Consider the following 18717-nt stretch of genomic DNA (forward strand, 5'->3'; position numbering starts at 1 on the left):
TCCCCAGCCCCCACCAATCCGGAGCCCCCTCCTTACCCCCCTGCCCGGCGCTGGCCAATCAGGAGCGGCGCGCGGCGGCGCTGCGCCCCCCCCCTCCCCCTCCCGGCGGCCGCTTGTTTACGTCCGCCGCGCGCCGGAAGGGGCGGGGCCCCGCGGGGGGGGGGAGGGGCGGGGCGAGCACTGATTGGACGTGGCGCCTGCCGCTGGGGGAGGGGCAATAAACGGCGTCTCTGATTGGCTGGTGAGAGCGGTGGGGGGTGGCGGGCGCCTGCTGATTGGCTGGAGGGGGTGGCCACGCCCACGCGGCCTTGAAGCCGGCGCGGGCGGCCAATGAGCGCCCGAAGAGCCTCGGGGCGGGGCCCGGGCCCTCCCCCGTGACCTTTGACCCCCGCCCCGCCCCCCCCGCCGTGACCCCTGACCCCCCCCAATGACGACACGTGACCCCCACGTCCCATCCGAGCCCCCCCCAAGGGGCTCTTTTATTGGTCCATCCTGGTCCCGCCCCCCGCAAGGCACGTGGGCAAGGCCCCACCCACCGGGGGGCGGGAGCCAATAGGAGCAGAGGGCATGAGGTCAGCAGCCAATGAGGACGTCGGAAGGCAGCCGCCGGCGTCGGCCAATGGGAGGCGTCGGTCACCAGTCAATGAGGGGATTGGCCAAGGGGGGGGGGGGGGCGGGTGGGCAATGGGGGAAGGGGTGGGGCAAGGGGCGTGGCCACGGGCCAAGGGGCGTGGCCGTTGGTCAACGGGGCGTGGCCAACTGGAAGAGGTCGCTCAAGTGGAAGAGGTTGGCCAAGGAGGGCGGGGTCCCGTGGTCAAGGGGGCGGGGCCATTGGCCAAGAGGCCACCAATGGGAGGCGTCGGCCCCGGGCTCCCGGTGGCCCAATCGGGGGAGACGGTGGCCACGGGGCGTCGACAAAGACCACGGTGGCCACCAGAGAAGATGGTGGCCACCAGGCCGTGGTGGTGGCTACCAGGTGGTGGTGGTGGCCACCAGGTTGCAATGGTGGCCACCAGGTCGCGGTGGTGGCCACCAGGTCCTGAGGGAGGTGGCCACGAGGTTGGGATGGTGGCCACTGACGGGTGAGGGAGGTGGCCACCAGGTCGTGCTGGTGGCCACCAGGTGCCGATAGTGATGGCGGCCACTGGCTCGCGAGGGAGGTGGCCACTCCGCTGCGATGGCCAACCAGCGAAGGCGGTGGCCACCAGCCCGCGGTGGCTGGTGGACGCAGCTGATGGCCACCAGGTGCCGGTGGTCAAAATGGCCACCAAAGGCCCCAAAATGGCCACCAAAGAGCCCGAGACAGCCACCAAGGCCCCAAGATGGCCACCAAAGGGCTAGAGATGGCCACCAAAGGCCTCGAGACGGCTATCAAAGGCCTGAGACGGCCACCAAAGGCCCCAAGGTGGCCACCAAAGGCCTCAAGACGGGCAACAAAGGGCTGAGATGGCCACGAAGGCCCTGAGATGGCCACCAAAGCCCCGAGATGGCCACCAAGCGCCTGAGATGGCCACCAAAGCCACAAGAAGGCCACCAAAACCCCAGGATGGCCACCAAAGGCCCCGAGACAGGCAACAAAGGGCTGAGATAGCCACCAAAGGGCCTGAGGTGGCCAACAAAGGGCTGAGATGGCCACCAAAGGCCCCGAGACGGCCACCAAAGCACTGAGAAGGCCACCAAAGGCCTCAAGATGGGCAACAAAGGGCTGAGATGGCCACCAAAGGCCCTGAGATGGCCACCAAAGAGCCCGAGACGGCCACCAAAGGCCTCAAGATGGGCAACAAAGGCCTGAGATGGCCACCAAAGCCCCGAGATGGGCAACAAAGGGCTGAGATGGCCACCAAAGGCCCCGAGACGGCCACCAAAGAGCCCGAGATGGCCGCCAAAGGCCCCGAGACGGCCACCAAGGCGCCAAGATGGCCACCAAAGGCCCTGAGACGGCCACCAAAGGCCTCAAGATGGGCAACAAAGGCCTGAGATGGCCACCAAAGCCCCGAGAAGCCCAGCAAAGTCCCCGAGATGGCCACCAAAGTCCCCGAGACGGCCACCAAAGAGCCCGAGATGGCCACCAAAGAGCCCGAGACGGCCACCAAAGGCCTCAAGATGGGCAACAAAGGCCTGAGATGGCCACCAAAGGCCCCGAGATGGCCACCAAAGGCCCCGAGATGGGCAATAAAGGGCTGAGATGGCCACCAAAGGCCCCGAGACGGCCACCAAGGCGCCAAGATGGCCACCAAAGGCCCTGAGACGGCCACCAAAGGCCCCGAGACGGCCACCAAGGCGCCAAGATGGCCACCAAAGGCCCTGAGACGGCCACCAAAGAGCCCGAGACGGCCACCAAAGGCCCCGAGATGGCCACCAAAGGCCCCGAGATGGGCAATAAAGGGCTGAGATGGCCACCAAAGGCCCCGAGACGGCCACCGGAAGGCCCTCACATCTTCTTGACCCGTTCCTCCAAGGCCTCCAGCTCCCCCATCACCTCCTTGGGCAAGTCGCGGCCGAAATTCTCCTCGTAGTAGCCCCGCAGCTCCCGGACCTCCTCCTCCCAGAAGGCTTTGCGGAGGGGGAAGAGGGCGGAGTAGGCCACGCCCGGCAACCCCCGCAGATCCAGGGCCTCCTCCCGCGGCACCAAGCCCACCGGGGTGGGGACGGCGGTCTCCTCCCCGGCCACCCGGCCGCAGATCCAGGCCAGGACGCGGGCGTTGTGGCCGAAGCCCGGCCAGAGGAAGGCGCCGGTGACGGGGTGGCGGAGGAACCAATTGACGTGGAAGATGCGGGGGAGGCGGGCCCCCCGCCGCTCGCCGATGGCCAACCAGTGGGCCAGGTACTGGCCGGCGTTGTAGCCGAAGAAGGGGCGCATGGCGAAGGGGTCGTGCATCAGGCGGCGGCCTGCGGGGGGGGGGGGGGGCGGGGCGGGACGGGGTTATGGGGGACTGGGGGGTGGTGGGAGGTGGTTATGGGGCACTGGGAGGTGGTGGAAGGTGGTTATGGGGCACTGGGGGCACTGGGAGGTGGTTATGGGGCACTGGGAGGTGGTGGGAGGTGGTTATGGGGCACTGGGGGCACTGGGAGGTGGTTATGGGGCACTGGGAGATGGTTATGGGGCACTGGGAGGTGGTGGGAGGTGGTTATGGGGCGGTGGGAGGTGGTGGGAGGTGGTTATGGGGTGGTGGGACATGGTTATAGGGCACTGGGAGGTGGTGGGAGGTGGTTATGGGGCACTGGGGGCACTGGGAGGTGGTTATGGGGCACTGGGAGGTGGTTATGGGGCACTGGGAGGTGGTGGAAGGTGGTTATGGGGCACTGGGGGCACTGGGAGGTGGTTATGGGGCACTGGGAGGTGGTGGGAGGTGGTTATGGGGCACTGGGAGGTGGTGGGAGGTGGTTATGGGGCACTGGGGGCACTGGGAGGTGGTTATGGGGCACTGGGAGGTGGTGGGAGGTGGTTATGGGGCACTGGGGGCACTGGGAGGTGGTTATGGGGCACTGGGAGATGGTTATGGGGCACTGGGAGGTGGTGGGAGGTGGTTATGGGGCGGTGGGAGGTGGTGGGAGGTGGTTATGGGGTGGTGGGACATGGTTATGGGGCACTGGGAGGTGGTTATGGGGCACTGGGAGGTGGTGGGAGGTGGTTATGGGGCACTGGGAGGTGGTGGGAGGTGGTTATGGGGCACTGGGGGCACTGGGAGGTGGTTATGGGGCACTGGGAGGTGGTGGGAGGTGGTTATGGGGTGGTGGGAGGTGGTGGGAGGTGGTTATGGGGTGGTGGGACATGGTTATGGGGCACTGGGAGGTGGTTATGGGGCACTGGGAGGTGGTGGGAGGTGGTTATGGGGCACTGGGGGCACTGGGAGGTGGTTATGGGGCACTGGGAGGTGGTTATGGGGCACTGGGAGGTGGTGGGAGGTGGTTATGGGGCACTGGGGGCACTGGGAGGTGGTTATGGGGCACTGGGAGATGGTTATGGGGCACTGGGAGGTGGTGGGAGGTGGTTATGGGGCGGTGGGAGGTGGTGGGAGGTGGTTATGGGGTGGTGGGACATGGTTATGGGGCACTGGGAGGTGGTTATGGGGCACTGGGAGGTGGTGGGAGGTGGTTATGGGGGCACTGGGGGCATTGGGAGGTGGTTATGGGGCACTGGGGGCACTGGGAGGTGGTTATGGGGCACTGGGAGATGGTTATGGGGCACTGGGAAGTGGTGGGAGGTGGTTATGGGGCACTGGGAGATGGTTATGGGGCACTGGGAGGTGGTGGGAGGTGGTTATGGGGCACTGGGGGCACTGGGAGGTGGTTATGGGGCACTGGGAGGTGATTATGGGGCACTGGGAGGTGGTGGGAGGTGGTTATGGGGTGGTGGGACATGGTTATGGGGCACTGGGGAGGTGGTTATGGGCCACTGGCAGGTGGTGGGAGGTGGTTATGGGGCACTGGGAGGTGGTGGGAGGTGGTTATGGGGCACTGGGGGCACTGGGAGGTGGTTATGGGGCACTGGGAAGTGGTTATGGGGCACTGGGAAGTGGTGGGAGGTGGTTATGGGGCGCTGGGAGATGGTTATGGGGCACAGGGAGGTGGTGGGAGGTGGTTATGGGGCACTGGGAGGTGGTGGGAGGTGGTTATGGGGCACTGGGAGGTGGTGGGAGGTGGTTATGGGGTGGTGGGACATGGTTATGGGGCACTGGGAGGTGGTTATGGGCCACTGGGAGGTGGTGGAGGTGGTTATGGGGCACTGGGAGGTGGTGGGAGGTGGTTATGGGGCACTGGGGGCACTGGGAGGTGGTTATGGGGCACTGGGACGTGGTAGGACGTGGTTACGGGGTGGTGGGAAGTGGTGGGAGGTGGTTATGGGGTGGTGGGACATGGTTATGGGGCACTGGGAGGTGGTTATGGGGCACTGGGGGCACTGGGAGGTGGTTATGGGGCACTGGGAGGTGGTGGGAGGTGGTTATGGGGCACTGGGAGGTGGTGGGAGGTGGTTATGGGGCACTGGGAGGTGGTGGGAGGTGGTTATGGGGTGGTGGGAGGTGGTGGGGAGGTGGTTATGGGGTGGTGGGACATGGTTATGGGGCACTGGGAGGTGGTTATGGGGCACTGGGAGGTGGTGGGAGGTGGTTATGGGGCACTGGGGGCATTGGGAGGTGGTTATGGGGCACTGGGGGCACTGGGAGGTGGTTATGGGGCACTGGGAGATGGTTATGGGGCACTGGGAAGTGGTGGGAGGTGGTTATGGGGCACTGGGAGATGGTTATGGGGCACTGGGAGGTGGTGGGAGGTGGTTATGGGGCACTGGGGCAACTGGGAGGTGGTTATGGGGCACTGGGAGGTGATTATGGGGCACTGGGAGGTGGTGGGAGGTGGTTATGGGGTGGTGGGACATGGTTATGGGGCACTGGGAGGTGGTTATGGGGCACTGGGAGGTGGTGGGAGGTGGTTATGGGGCACTGGGGGCATTGGGAGGTGGTTATGGGGCACTGGGGGCACTGGGAGGTGGTTATGGGGCACTGGGAAGTGGTTATGGGGCACTGGGAAGTGGTGGGAGGTGGTTATGGGGCACTGGGAGATGGTTATGGGGCACTGGGAGGTGGTGGGAGGTGGTTATGGGGCACTGGGAGGTGGTGGGAGGTGGTTATGGGGCACTGGGAGGTGGTGGGAGGTGGTTATGGGGTGGTGGGACATGGTTATGGGGCACTGGGAGGTGGTTATGGGCCACTGGGAGGTGGTGGGAGGTGGTTATGGGGCACTGGGAGGTGGTGGGAGGTGGTTAGGGGGCCGTGGGGGCATTGGGAGGTGGTTATGGGGCACTGGGGGCACTGGGAGGTGGTTATGGGGCACTGGGAAGTGGTTATGGGGCACTGGGAAGTGGTGGGAGGTGGTTATGGGGCACTGGGAGATGGTTATGGGGCACTGGGAGGTGGTGGGAGGTGGTTATGGGGCACTGGGACGTGGTAGGACGTGGTTACGGGGTGGTGGGAAGTGGTGGGAGGTGGTTATGGGGTGGTGGGACATGGTTATGGGGCACTGGGAGGTGGTTATGGGGCACTGGGGGCACTGGGAGGTGGTTATGGGGCACTGGGAGGTGGTGGGAGGAGGTTATGGGGCACTGGGAGGTGGTGGGAGGTGGTTATGGGGTGGTGGGACATGGTTATGGGGCACTGGGAGGTGGTTATGGGGCACTGGGAGGTGGTGGGAGGTGGTTATGGGGCACTGGGAGGTGGTTATGGGGCACTGGGAGGTGGTGGGAGGTGGTTATGGGGCACTGGGGGCACTGGGAGGTGGTTATGGGGCACTGGGAGGTGGTGGGACGTGGTTACGGGGTGGTTGGACGCGGTTATGGGGCACTGGGGGCGGTGGGACGCGGTTACGGGGCACCGGGACGTGGTTGTGGGTGGTGGGACGTGGTAGGACGTGGTTACGGGGTGGTGGGACGCGGTTATGGGGCACTGGGAGGTGGTGGGAGGTGGTTATGGGACACTGGGACGCGGTTATGGGGCACTGGGGGCGGTGGGACGCGGTTACGGGGCACCGGGACGTGGTTGTGGGTGGTGGGACGTGGTAGGACGCGGTTATGGGGTGGTGGGACGCGGTTACGGGGTGGTGGGATGCGGTTATGGGGCACTGGGGGCGGTGGGACGCGGTTATGGGGCACTGGGACGTGGTTGTGGGTGGTGGGACGTGGTAGGACGTGGTTACGGGGTGGTGGGACGCGGTTATGGGGCACTGGGGGCGGTGGGGCGTGGTTACGGGGCACCGGGACGTGGTTGTGGGTGGTGGGACGTGGTAGGACGCGGTTAGGGGGTGGTGGGACGCGGTTATGGGGCACTGGGAGGTGGTGGGAGGTGGTTATGGGACACTGGGATGCGGTTATGGGGCACTGGGGGCGGTGGGACGCGGTTACGGGGCACCGGGACGTGGTTGTGGGTGGTGGGACGTGGTAGGACGCGGTTACGGGGTGGTGGGACGTGGTTACGGGGCACCGGGACGTGGTTGTGGGTGGTGGGACGTGGTAGGACGTGGTTACGGGGTGGTGGGACGCGGTTATGGGGCACTGGGAGGTGGTGGGAGGTGGTTATGGGACACTGGGACGCGGTTATGGGGCACTGGGGGCGGTGGGACGCGGTTACGGGGCACCGGGACGTGGTTGTGGGTGGTGGGACGTGGTAGGACGCGGTTATGGGGTGGTGGGACGCGGTTACGGGGTGGTGGGATGCGGTTATGGGGCACTGGGGGCGGTGGGACGCGGTTATGGGGCACTGGGACGTGGTTGTGGGTGGTGGGACGTGGTAGGACGTGGTTACGGGGTGGTGGGACGCGGTTATGGGGCACTGGGGGCGGTGGGGCGTGGTTACGGGGCACCGGGACGTGGTTGTGGGTGGTGGGACGTGGTAGGACGCGGTTAGGGGGTGGTGGGACGCGGTTATGGGGCACTGGGAGGTGGTGGGAGGTGGTTATGGGACACTGGGATGCGGTTATGGGGCACTGGGGGCGGTGGGACGCGGTTACGGGGCACCGGGACGTGGTTGTGGGTGGTGGGACGTGGTAGGACGCGGTTAGGGGGTGGTGGGACGCGGTTAGGGGGCACTGGGAGGTGGTGGGAGGTGGTTATGGGACACTGGGATGCGGTTATGGGGCACTGGGAGGTGGTGGGAGGTGGTTATGGGACACTGGGACGCGGTTATGGGGCACTGGGGGCGGTGGGACGCGGTTACGGGGCACCGGGACGTGGTTGTGGGTGGTGGGACGTGGTAGGACGCGGTTACGGGGTGGTGGGACGTGGTTACGGGGCACCGGGACGTGGTTGTGGGTGGTGGGACGTGGTAGGACGCGGTTAGGGGGTGGTGGGACGCGGTTATGGGGCACTGGGAGGTGGTGGGAGGTGGTTATGGGACACTGGGACGCGGTTATGGGGCACTGGGGGCGGTGGGACGCGGTTACGGGGCACCGGGACGTGGTTGGACGCGGTTACGGGGTGGTGGGACGTGGTTACGGGGCACCGGGACGTGGTTGTGGGTGGTGGGACGTGGTAGGACGCGGTTAGGGGGTGGTGGGACGCGGTTACGGGGCGGGGTGTGGTTAGGGGGCGGCGGGGCGCGGTTAGGGGGCGGTTGGGGGGCGGCGGGGCGCGGCGGTAGGCGGGGCTGACCGGTGTGCTCGGCGGCGGCGGTGGCCTCGCTCCTCATGGCGCTCCCCACGAAGACGCCGTGGCGCCAGTTGAAGGCCTCGTAGACCAAGGGCACCCCTACGGCGAGACCCCGCCCCCCCGCTGTGGGAGCCGGCCCGATCCCCCCGGGCGAGGGGGCGGGGCGGGGCAGGGGCGCGGCCTCACCTTCGGGTCTCCGCCCTCCGAAGACGATGGCGTCGATGGGCACGCCCTCGGGGTCCTCCCACGCCGGGTCGATGATGGGGCATTGGCTCGCGGGGGCGCAGAAGCGGGAGTTGGGGTGGGCGCAAGGCCGAGGGTCACCTGGGAGGGGGAGGGGGGTGAGGGGAGGAGCGGGCGGGGCGGGGGGGGGGGGGGGGCGGGGCTTACCGGGCGCCCAGGGTTGGCCCAACCAGGAGGTGAGGGCGGTGCCGGGGGGCAGGGGTTGGTCGATGCCCTCCCAGTAGACGCCGCCGTCGCTGGTCTGGCCGACGTTGGTGAAGATGGTGTTGCGGCGGATGGTCAGCATGGCGTTGGGGTTGGTGCGCGCCGAGGTGCCCGGGGCCACCCCGAAGAAGCCGCACTCGGGGTTGATGGCGCGGAGGCGGCCTGGGGGAGGAGGGAGGGGGGACAGCGGGGCGGTCACGGGGCCACCGGGGCCAGCAGAACCCGAGGGTCATGGGGCCACCAGGGCCAGGAGAACCCAAGGGTCACGGGGCCACCAGGGACATGGGATATGGGGCCACCATGGCCAGGAGAACCCAAGAGTCATGAGGCCACCAGGGACATGGGACATGGGGCCACCATGGCCAGGAGAACCCAAGAGACCTGGGGCCACCATGGCCAGGAGAACCCAAGAGTCATGGGGCCACCAAGACCAGAAGAACCCAAGGGTCCTGGGGCCACCATGGCCAGGAGAACCCAAGAGACCTGGGGCCACCATGGCCAGGAGAACCCAAGAGACCTGGGGCCACCATGGCCAGGAGAACCCAAGAGTCATGGGGCCACCAAGACCAGAAGAACCCAAGGGTCCTGGGGCCACCAGGGCCAGGAGAACCCAAGGGTCCTGTGGCCACCAAGACCAGGAGAACCCAAGAGTCACAGGGCCACCGCAGCCAGGAGAACCCAAGAGACCTGGGGCCACCAAGACCAGGAGAACCCAAGGGTCCTGGGGCCACCAGGGCCGTGGGACATGGGGCCACCATGGCCAGGAGAACCCAAGGGTCCTGTGGCCACCAAGACCAGAAGAACCCAAGGGTCCTGGGGCCACCATGGCCAGGAGAACCCAAGAGTCATGGGGCCACCAGGGCCAGCAGAACCCAAGGGTCCTGGGGCCACCAGGACATGGGGCCACCATGGCCAGGAGAACCCAAGAGACCTGGGGCCACCAGGGCCAGGAGAACCCAAAGGTCACGGGGCCACCAAGACCAGGAGAACCCAAGGGTCCTGGGGCCACCAGGGCCATGGGACATGGGGCCACCATGGCCAGGAGAACCCAAGGGTCCTGTGGCCACCAAGACCAGGAGAACCCAAGGGTCCTGGGGCCACCAGGACATGGGGCCACCATGGCCAGGAGAACCCAAGAGACCTGGGGCCACCAGGGCCGGGAGAACCCAAGGGTCCTGGGGCCACCAGGGCCATGGGACATGGGGCCACCATGGCCAGGAGAACCCAAGAGTCTTGGGGCCACCAGGGACATGGGACATGGGGCCACCAGGGCCAGGAGAACCCAAGGGTCCTGTGGCCACCAAGACCAGGAGAACCCAAGGGTCCTGGGGCCACCAGGACATGGGGCCACCATGGCCAGGAGAACCCAAGAGACCTGGGGCCACCAGGGCCGGGAGAACCCAAGGGTCCTGGGGCCACCAGGGCCATGGGACATGGGGCCACCATGGCCAGGAGAACCCAAGAGTCTTGGGGCCACCAGGGACATGGGACATGGGGCCACCAGGGCCAGGAGAACCCAAGGGTCCTGTGGCCACCAAGACCAGGAGAACCCAAGGGTCCTGGGGCCACCAGGGCCATGGGACATGGGGCCACCATGGCCAGGAGAACCCAAGAGTCATGGGGCCACCGAGACCAGAAGAACCCAAGAGTCACAAGGCCACCGTGGCCAGGAGAACCCAACCAACCAGGCGAAGCCACCTCGGACGCACCCATTCAAAAGCCACCCCCCCCCCCCAAAAAAACGTAAAAGCAACCCGGCGGCCGGGGCGGGGTCACCTTCGGCGTCGAACTTCATCCAGGCGATGTCATCGCCGACGCAGTGGACGCGCCAGCCGGGCAGCGCCGGCGTCATCATGGCCAGGTTGGTTTTGCCGCAGGCGCTGGGGAAGGCGGCCGCCAGGTAGCGCTTCCGGCCCGCCGGGTCCGTCACCCCCAGGATCTGGGGCGGGGGGCGGGGTTAGGGGGGCACCCCGAAACCCCCCCAGCCCCCCCAAAGCCTCCGAGGGCCCCCAAGACCCCTCGAGACCCCCCCCCCAAACCCCCCAAGACCCCCCCAAGACCCCTCGAGACCCCCCAAAACTCCCTCTATAGCCCCTCCAGGACCCCCAAAACCCTTCCAGACCCCCCCCCCCCCCAGACCCCCAAAAACCCTTTGAGAGCCCCCCAAAACCCTTCGAGGGCCCCCAAAGCCCTTCAAGACCCCTCAAGACCCCCCCCCCCCAGACCCCTCGAGACCCCCCCAAAACCCCCCCAGACCCCTCAAGACCCCCCAAAACCCTTCAAGACCCCTCGAGACCCCCCCAGACCCTTCAAGACCCCCCCAAAAACCCTCAAGACCCCTCAAAACCCTTCGAGACCCCCCAAAACCCTTCGAGACCCCTCGAGACCCCCCAGACCCCTCAAGACCCTTCAAGACCCCCCCAAGACCCCTTGAGACCCCTCAAGACCCCCCAAGACCCCCCAAGACCCCTTGAGACCCCCCAAAACCCTTCAAGACCCTCCAAAACCCCCCAAGACCCCTCAAGACCCCCCCAAGACCCCTCGAGACCCCCCAAGACCCCTTGAGACCCCTTGAGACCCCCCAAAACCCTTCAAGACCCTCCAAAACCCCCCAAAACCCCTCGAGACCCCCCAAGACCCCTCAAGACCCCCCCCAAGACCCCCGAGACCCCTCAAGACCCCTTGAGACCCCCCAAGACCCCTCGAGACCCCCCAAGACCCCTCGAGACCCCCCAAAACCCTTCAAGACCCCCCAAAACCCCCCAAAACCCCTCGAGACCCCCCAAGACCCCTCAAGACCCCCCCAAGACCCCCGAGACCCCTTAAAGACCCCTTGAGACCCCTTGAGACCTCCCCAAGACCCCCCCAAGACTCCCCAAAACCCTTCAAGACCCCTCAAGTCCCCCCAAGACCCCTCAAGACCCCCCCCAAGACCCCTCGAGACCCCTCAAGACCCCTTGAGACCCCCCCAAGACCCCTTGAGACCCGTTGAGACCCCTCAAGACCCCCCCCAAGACCCCCCGAGACCCCTCAAGACCCCTTGAGACCCCCCAAGACCCCTTGAGACCCGTTGAGACCCCTCAAGACCCCCCAAGACCCCTTGAGACCCCCCCAAGACCCCTCGAGACCCCCCAAGACCCCTCAAGACCCCCCCAAGACCCCCGAGACCCCTCAAGACCCCTTGAGACCCCCCCAAGACCCCCTGAGACCCGTTGAGACCCCTCAAGACCCCCCCCCCAGACCCCTCGAGACCCCCCCAAAACCCCCCAGACCCCTCAAGACCCCCCAAAACCCTTCAAGACCCCTCGAGACCCCCCCAGACCCTTCAAGACCCCCCAAAAACCCTCAAGACCCCCCAAAACCCTTCGAGACCCCCCAAAACCCTTCGAGACCCCTCGAGACCCCCCAGACCCCTCAAGACCCTTCAAGACCCCCCCAAGACCCCTTGAGACCCCTCAAGACCCCCCAAGACCCCCCAAGACCCCTTGAGACCCCCCCAAAACCCTTCAAGACCCTCCAAAACCCCCCCAAGACCCCTTGAGACCCCCCCAAGACCCCTCGAGACCCCCCAAGACCCCTTGAGACCCCTTGAGACCCCCCAAAACCCTTCAAGACCCTCCAAAACCCCCCCAAAACCCCTCGAGACCCCCCAAGACCCCTCAAGACCCCCCCCAAGACCCCCCGAGACCCCTCAAGACCCCTTGAGACCCCCCAAGACCCCTCGAGACCCCCCAAGACCCCTCGAGACCCCTTGAGACCCCCCCAAAACCCTTCAAGACCCCCCAAAACCCCCCAAAACCCCTCGAGACCCCCCAAGACCCCTCAAGACCCCCCCCCCAAGACCCCCCGAGACCCCTTAAAGACCCCTTGAGACCCCTTGAGACCTCCCCAAGACCCCCCCAAGACTCCCCAAAACCCTTCAAGACCCCTCAAGTCCCCCCCAAGACCCCTCAAGACCCCCCCCAAGACCCCTCGAGACCCCTCAAGACCCCTTGAGACCCCCCAAGACCCCTTGAGACCCGTTGAGACCCCTCAAGACCCCCCCAAGACCCCCCGAGACCCCTCAAGACCCCTTGAGACCCCCCCAAGACCCCTTGAGACCCGTTGAGACCCCTCAAGACCCCCCAAGACCCCTTGAGACCCCCCAAGACCCCTCGAGACCCCCCCAAGACCCCTCAAGACCCCCCCCCAAGACCCCCGAGACCCCTCAAGACCCCTTGAGACCCCCCCAAGACCCCCTGAGACCCGTTGAGACCCCTCAAGACCCCCCCAAGACCCCTCGAGACCCCCCAAGACCCCTCGAGACCCCCCCAAGACCCCCCAAGACCCCTCGAGACCCCCCCCAGACCCTTCAAGACCCCTTGAGACCCCTCAAGACCTCCCCAAGACCCCCCAAGACCCTCCAAAACCCTTCAAGACCCCTCAAGACCCCCCCAAGACCCCTCGAGACCCCCCAAGACCCCTCAAGACCCCCCAAGACCCCCCCAAGACCCCTCGAGACCCCCCAAAGACCCCTCGAGACCCCCCCCAAGACCCCTCGAGACCCCCCCAAGACCCCCGAGACCCCTTAAAGACCCCTTGAGACCCCTTGAGACCTCCCCAAGACCCCCCCAAGACTCCCCAAAACCCTTCAAGACCCCTCAAGTCCCCCCCAAGACCCCTCAAGACCCCCCCAAGACCCCCCGAGACCCCTCAAGACCCCTTGAGACCCCCCCAAGACCCCTTGAGACCCGTTGAGACCCCTCGAGACCCCCCCAAGACCCCTCGAGACCCCCCCCCAAAGACCCCTCGAGACCCCCCCCCCCAAGCCCCCTTCGGACGCCCCCAGGCCCCCCCCGTGGCCCACCAGCATGTGCTCGGCCAGCCAGCCCTCGTCGCGCGCCAGGCGGGAGGCGATGCGCAGGGCGAAGCACTTCTTGCCCAGGAGGGAGTTGCCGCCGTAGCCGCTGCCGAAGGAGACGATGCGGCGCCGGTCGGGGAGGTGGGCGACCAGGGTGCGGTCGGGGTCGCAAGGCCATTGGTTGACCAGGGGCTCTGCGGGGGAGAAAGGGGTTAAAAGGGTGGGGAGGGGGCGGGGTTTTGTGGGGTTTTTTTTTTGGGGGGGGGGGGCGGGGCTTACCGCGGAGGGGGAGGGGTCGGCCGACGGAGTGGAGGCAGCGGACGAAGTCGTCGCGGGCGAGGGCGGGGAGGACGGGGGCGCCCACCCGCGTCATCAGGCGCATGGAGGCGGCGACGTAGGCGGAGTCGGTCAGCTGGAGGCCGGCCTTGGCCAGCGGGGAGCCCAGCGGGCCCATGCTGAAGGGGATGGCGTACATCGTCCGGCCTGCGGGGGCGGGGAAGGCGTGGGGGGAGGGGGGGTCGGTGGGGGGTAGCGAGTGGGGGGTACCGACCTGGGGGGTACCGACCTGGGGGGGGGATGAACAGGGTATCGATTGGGGGGTATTGACCTGGGGGGTATTAACGGGGTATCGATTTGGGGGGTATCGATTTGGGGGGTATTGACCTGGGGGGTATCGACCTGGGGGTATTAACGGGGGTATCGATTTGGGGGGTATCGACCTGGGGGTATTAATGGGGTATCGATTTGGGGGGTATCGATTTGGGGGGTATTGACCTGGGGGGTATTAACGGGGTATCGATTTGGGGGGTACTAACGGGGTATCAATTTGGGGGGTATCGACCTGGGGGTATTAACGGGGTATCGATTTGGGGGGTACTAACGGGGTATCGATTTGGGGGGTATCGATTTGGGGGGTATTGACCTGGGGGGTATTAACGGGGTATCGATTTGGGGGTATCGATTTGGGGGTATTGACCTGGGGGTATTAATGGGGTATCGATTTGGGGGGTATCGATTTGGGGGTATTGACCTGGGGGGTATTAACGGGGTATCGATTTGGGGGGTATCGATTTGGGGGGTATTGACCTGGGGGTATTAACGGGGTATCAATTTGGGGGGTATCGACCTGGGGGTATTAACGGGGTATCGATTTGGGGGTACTAACGGGGTATCGATTTGGGGGGTATCGATTTGGGGGGTATTGACCTGGGGGGTATTAACGGGGTATCGATTTGGGGGGTACCGATTTGGGGGGTACTAACGGGGTATCGATTTGGGGGGTATTGACTGGGGTACTGATTTGGGGGTATTGATTTGGGGGTATTAACAGGGTATCGATTTGGGGGGTATCGATTTGGGGGGTATCAATTTGGGGGGTACTGATTTGGGGGTATTACTGGGGTACCGATTTGGGGTATTGATTTGGGGTATTGATTTGGGGGTATTAACAGGGTATCGATTTGGGGGGTACCGATTTGGGGGGTACTAACGGGGTATCGATTTGGGGGGTATCGACCTGGGGGGTATTAACGGGGTATCAATTTGGGGGGTATCGATTTGGGGGGGACCAAAGTGGGGGTATTAATGGGGTATTGATTTGGGGGGTATCAATTGGGGGTATTAATGGGGTACTGGTTTGGGGGTATTAATGGGGTATCAATTTGGGGTATCAATGGGGTATCAATTCAGGGGGTATCGATTCGGGGTGTCGATTCGGGGGTATTAACGGGGTATCGATTGGGGGGTATCAATGGGGTATCAATTCAGGGGGTATCGATTCGGGGGGTATCGATTCGGGGGGGGGGTGTTACCGGGGGTATCGATTCGGGGGGTATCGATTCGGGGGGGGGTGTTACCGGGGGTATCGATTCGGGGGTATCGATTCGGAGGGGGTGTTACCGGGGGTATCGATTCGGGGGTATCGATTCGGGGGGGGTGTTACCGGGGGTATCGATTCGGGGGGTATCGATTCGGAGGGGGTGTTACCGGGGGTATCGATTTGGGGGGGGTGTTACCGGGGGTATCGATTCGGGGGTACGAATGGGGGTGTCAACTTGGGGGTATCGACGGGGGGGTATTCCCGAGGGTATCGATTTGGGGGTGTTAATTTTTGGGGGGTTGGACGTTGTGGTTCGGGGGCCCCTCACCCTCCATGCAGCCGGGGAAGCGCTCCTGCACCGCCCGCTCCAGCGCGGCGGGGCTCATCCAGTTGCCCAACTGTCGGGGTCCCCCCCCGGGGGGTGGGGGGGGGACGGCGTCCCGCTCCCGCTCCGTCACCAGCACCGTCCGGCTCTCCACCCGCGCCACGTCCCGCGGGTCCGTCCGCGCCAGCCAGCTGCGAACGGGGGGGGGGGCCATCACCTCCGGGGACCCCCGAAAGGACCGGGGACCCCCCCATCAGCCCAGGACCCCCCCAAAAGGGACCCAGGACCCCCCCAAAAGGGATCAGGTGCCCGGGGTGGGACCCCCCATCACCCCAGGACCCCCCAAAAAGGGACCGGGGACCCCCAAGGACCCCCCCAAAAGGACCCAGGTGCCCGGGGGGGGACCCCCCATCACCCCAGGACCCCCCAAAAGGGACCGGGGACCCCCAAGGACCCCCCAAAAGGACCCAGGTGCCCGGGGGGCCCCCCATCCCCCCGGGACCCCCCCAAACGGGACCGGGACCCCCCAGGACCCCCCCAAAAGGGACCCGGGACCCCCCCCCCCCAAAAGGACCAGGGACCCCCCCCCCCCAAAAGGACCCAGGTGCCTGGGGGGGACCCCCATCACCCCAGGACCCCCCCAAAAGGACCAGGGACCCCCAAGGACCCCCCAAAAGGACCAGGGACCCCCCGGACCCCCCCAAAAGGACCCAGGATCCCCCCAAAGGGACCCAGGTGCCTGGGTGGGGACCCCCCATCACCCCAGGACCCCCCAAAGGGACCCGGGACCCCCCCCAAAAGGACCAGGAGCCCCCCAAAAGGACCCAGGTGCCCGGGGGGACCCCCATCACCCCAGGACCCCCACCCCCAATATCACCCCTACCCCCCAAAACTGGGCCCAACCCCCCCCCCTTAAAAATAAAGAGTGGGGGCACTTCGGGGGGGGGGGGGGGCTTTTGGGGACCCCCCTCACCCCAGAGGGGACGCAGGCGTCGGCGTAACCCCCCCACCCCAAATCGCCCCGTCCCGGTGTTGGCCACCAACTTGCCCCCCCCCCCCCCCCCAAAAAGCCACGGGAAGAAGGGGGGGGAGGGGTAAATGGGGGGGGGGGGGGGGTCCCCGCTTACCAGTTGTCGTATTTGGGGAGGGGGTGGAGGACCCCCTCGGCCTGCAGGCGCGCCAGGAGGGCGGCCCCCTCCTCGGGGGAGCCGTCGCAGAGGTGGAGGGCGCGGGGGCGGCAGAGGCGGACCCCCTCCTCCACGAAAGGGGGGGGGGGGGGGGGGAGGGCCCCCAGCCCCTCCCCCAGCTCCGGGCTCAGCCCCCCCCCGCTCAGGCCCCGCCGGGGGGAGGGGAGGCGGGGGGCCCACCTGGGGGGGGGGGAGAAGGAGGAGGAGGGGGGGGGGGGTTGCACAATGCCCCCCCCCCCCCCCAACCTGGACCTTGGCCTGCCCCAGGGCATGCTGGGAAGGTGCCCCCCCCCCCCCCCAGGGTGATGCAGGGGGCAAAGGGCGCCGTGGCTGGCCCAACCCCCCCCCCCAGGGGACCCAGGCATCCGGGTGCCCCACAGCCCCCCCAAGTAGCCCCAGGTTGCCCCATAGTAGCCCCACAGCCCCCCAGGTAGCCTCAGGCTGACCCACAGTAGCCCCACAGCCCCCCCAAGTAGCCCCAGGTTGCCCCATAGTAGCCCCACAGCCCCCCAAGTAGCCCCAGGTTGCCCCATAGTAGCCCCAGACTGCCCCATAGTAGCCCCACAGCCCTCCCAAGTAGCCCCATAACCCCCCCACAGCCCCCCCAATAGCCCCACAGCCCCCCCAAGTAGCCCCAGGTTGCCCCACAGCCCCCCCAAGTAGCCCCAGGTTGCCCCATAGTAGCCCCAGACTGCCCCATAGTAGCCCCACAGCCCCCCAGGTAGCCTCAGGCTGACCCACAGTAGCCCCACAGCCCCCCCAAGTAGCCCCAGGTTGCCCCATAGTAGCCCCACAGCCCCCCAAGTAGCCTCAGGCTGACCCACAGTAGCCCCATAGCCCCCCAAGTAGCCCCAGGCTGCCCCACAGCTCCCCCCAAGTAGCCCTACAGCCCTCCCAAGTAGCCCCATAACCCCCCCACAGCCCCCCAAGTAGCCCCATAGCCCCCCCAAGTAGCCCCACAGCCCCCCCAAGTAGCCCCAGGCTGCCCCACAGCCCCCCCAAGTAGCCCTACAGCCCCCCCAAGTAGCCCCATAGCCCCAGGCTGCCCCACAGCCCCCCACAGCCCCCCAAGTAGCCCCATAGCCCCCCCAAGTAGCCCCAGGCTGCCCCACAGCCCCCCCCCAAGTAGCCCCACAGCCCCCCCAAGTAGCCCCACAGCCCCCCCAGGTAGCCCCAGGCTGCCCCACAGCCCCCCCCAGTACCCCCACTCACCCCCCCAGTCCCCCAATGGCCTTCTGCATCCCCGCCGCCGCTCGCCGTCACCCTGGGGTCCCCCCCGCCAGGGGACGCCCCTTATACCCCCAACTTGGGGGGGGGGAGGGGGGGGCAAACAGGTCCCTGCGTCCGGGGGGGGCGTGGTTGGGGGGGGGCAAAGCCCCGCCCCCTCCCCCCCCCCCCCCCCCCCCCCGCCGGGGGGGGGATGATGTAACACGCCGCCGGCCTTGCTCCGCTTGGCCCCGCCCCTTTGTTTGTGTAGGGTCGCCGGGAAGGGGGGGGGGGGGGAGGGGGGGGGTCACCCAAATCCCCCCCCCCCCGTGGGAATTTGGGGGGGGTCCCTGAGGGCTGGGACAACCCCCCCCCCCCGGTATTTGGGGGGGCTTATGGGACCCCCCCCCAATAATTAGGGGGTCCCTAAGGGCTGGGACCCCCCCAAATACTTGAGGGGGGGGGGGCCATGGCTTATGGGACCCCCCCAAATATTGGGGTGGGGGTCCCTAAGGGCTGGGGCCCCCCCAGGGGTATTTGGGGGGGGGGGGGGGGCCCCATGGCTTAGGGGACCCCCCAAATTTGGGGGTGGGGGCCCCTAAGGGCTGGGACCCCCCCAAATACTTGAGGGGGGGGGGACCATGGCTTATGGGACCCCCCCCAATAATTAGGGGGTCCCTAAGGGCTGGGACCCCCCCCCAAATACCCCTGGGGGGGTCCCCATGGCTTATGGGACCCCCCCCAATAATTAGGGGGTCC

At 66.7% G+C, this 18717-nt stretch overlaps 1 protein-coding gene across 1 annotated transcript; it reads right to left on the reverse strand.

The window, feature by feature from the left end:
• Positions 1-449: 449 nt before the first annotated feature.
• On the reverse strand, positions 450-18149 carry PCK2 (phosphoenolpyruvate carboxykinase 2, mitochondrial). The gene is made up of 10 exons (XM_087734965.1): positions 17965-18149; positions 16693-16932; positions 15569-15756; positions 13701-13904; positions 13428-13615; positions 10358-10520; positions 8525-8743; positions 8321-8458; positions 8138-8233; positions 450-2889 (listed from the first exon to the last, which is right to left on the reverse strand). The coding sequence occupies exons 1-10, from the start codon at positions 17991-17993 to the stop codon at positions 2432-2434; spliced, it is 1923 nt and encodes a 640-aa protein (XP_087591091.1). The 5' UTR covers positions 17994-18149; the 3' UTR covers positions 450-2431.
• Positions 18150-18717: the final 568 nt, after the last annotated feature.

The sequence above is a fragment of the Nipponia nippon genome, unplaced genomic scaffold, assembly GCF_047370975.1.
Source record: "Nipponia nippon isolate SJK-2023a ecotype South Korea unplaced genomic scaffold, ASM4737097v1 scaffold_51, whole genome shotgun sequence".
Lineage (NCBI taxonomy): Eukaryota > Metazoa > Chordata > Aves > Pelecaniformes > Threskiornithidae > Nipponia > Nipponia nippon.

Coding starts and splice junctions, on each gene's coding strand:
- PCK2 (XM_087734965.1), bottom strand. CDS start 17,993: ATGCAGAAGGCCATTGGGGGACTGGGGGG. Junction 13,616..13,700: donor CCGACCCCTCCCCCTCCGCG/GTAAGCCCCGCC, acceptor TCTCCCCCGCAG/AGCCCCTGGTCAACCAATGG. Junction 8,459..8,524: donor GGGCCAACCCTGGGCGCCCG/GTAAGCCCCGCC, acceptor TCCCCCTCCCAG/GTGACCCTCGGCCTTGCGCC.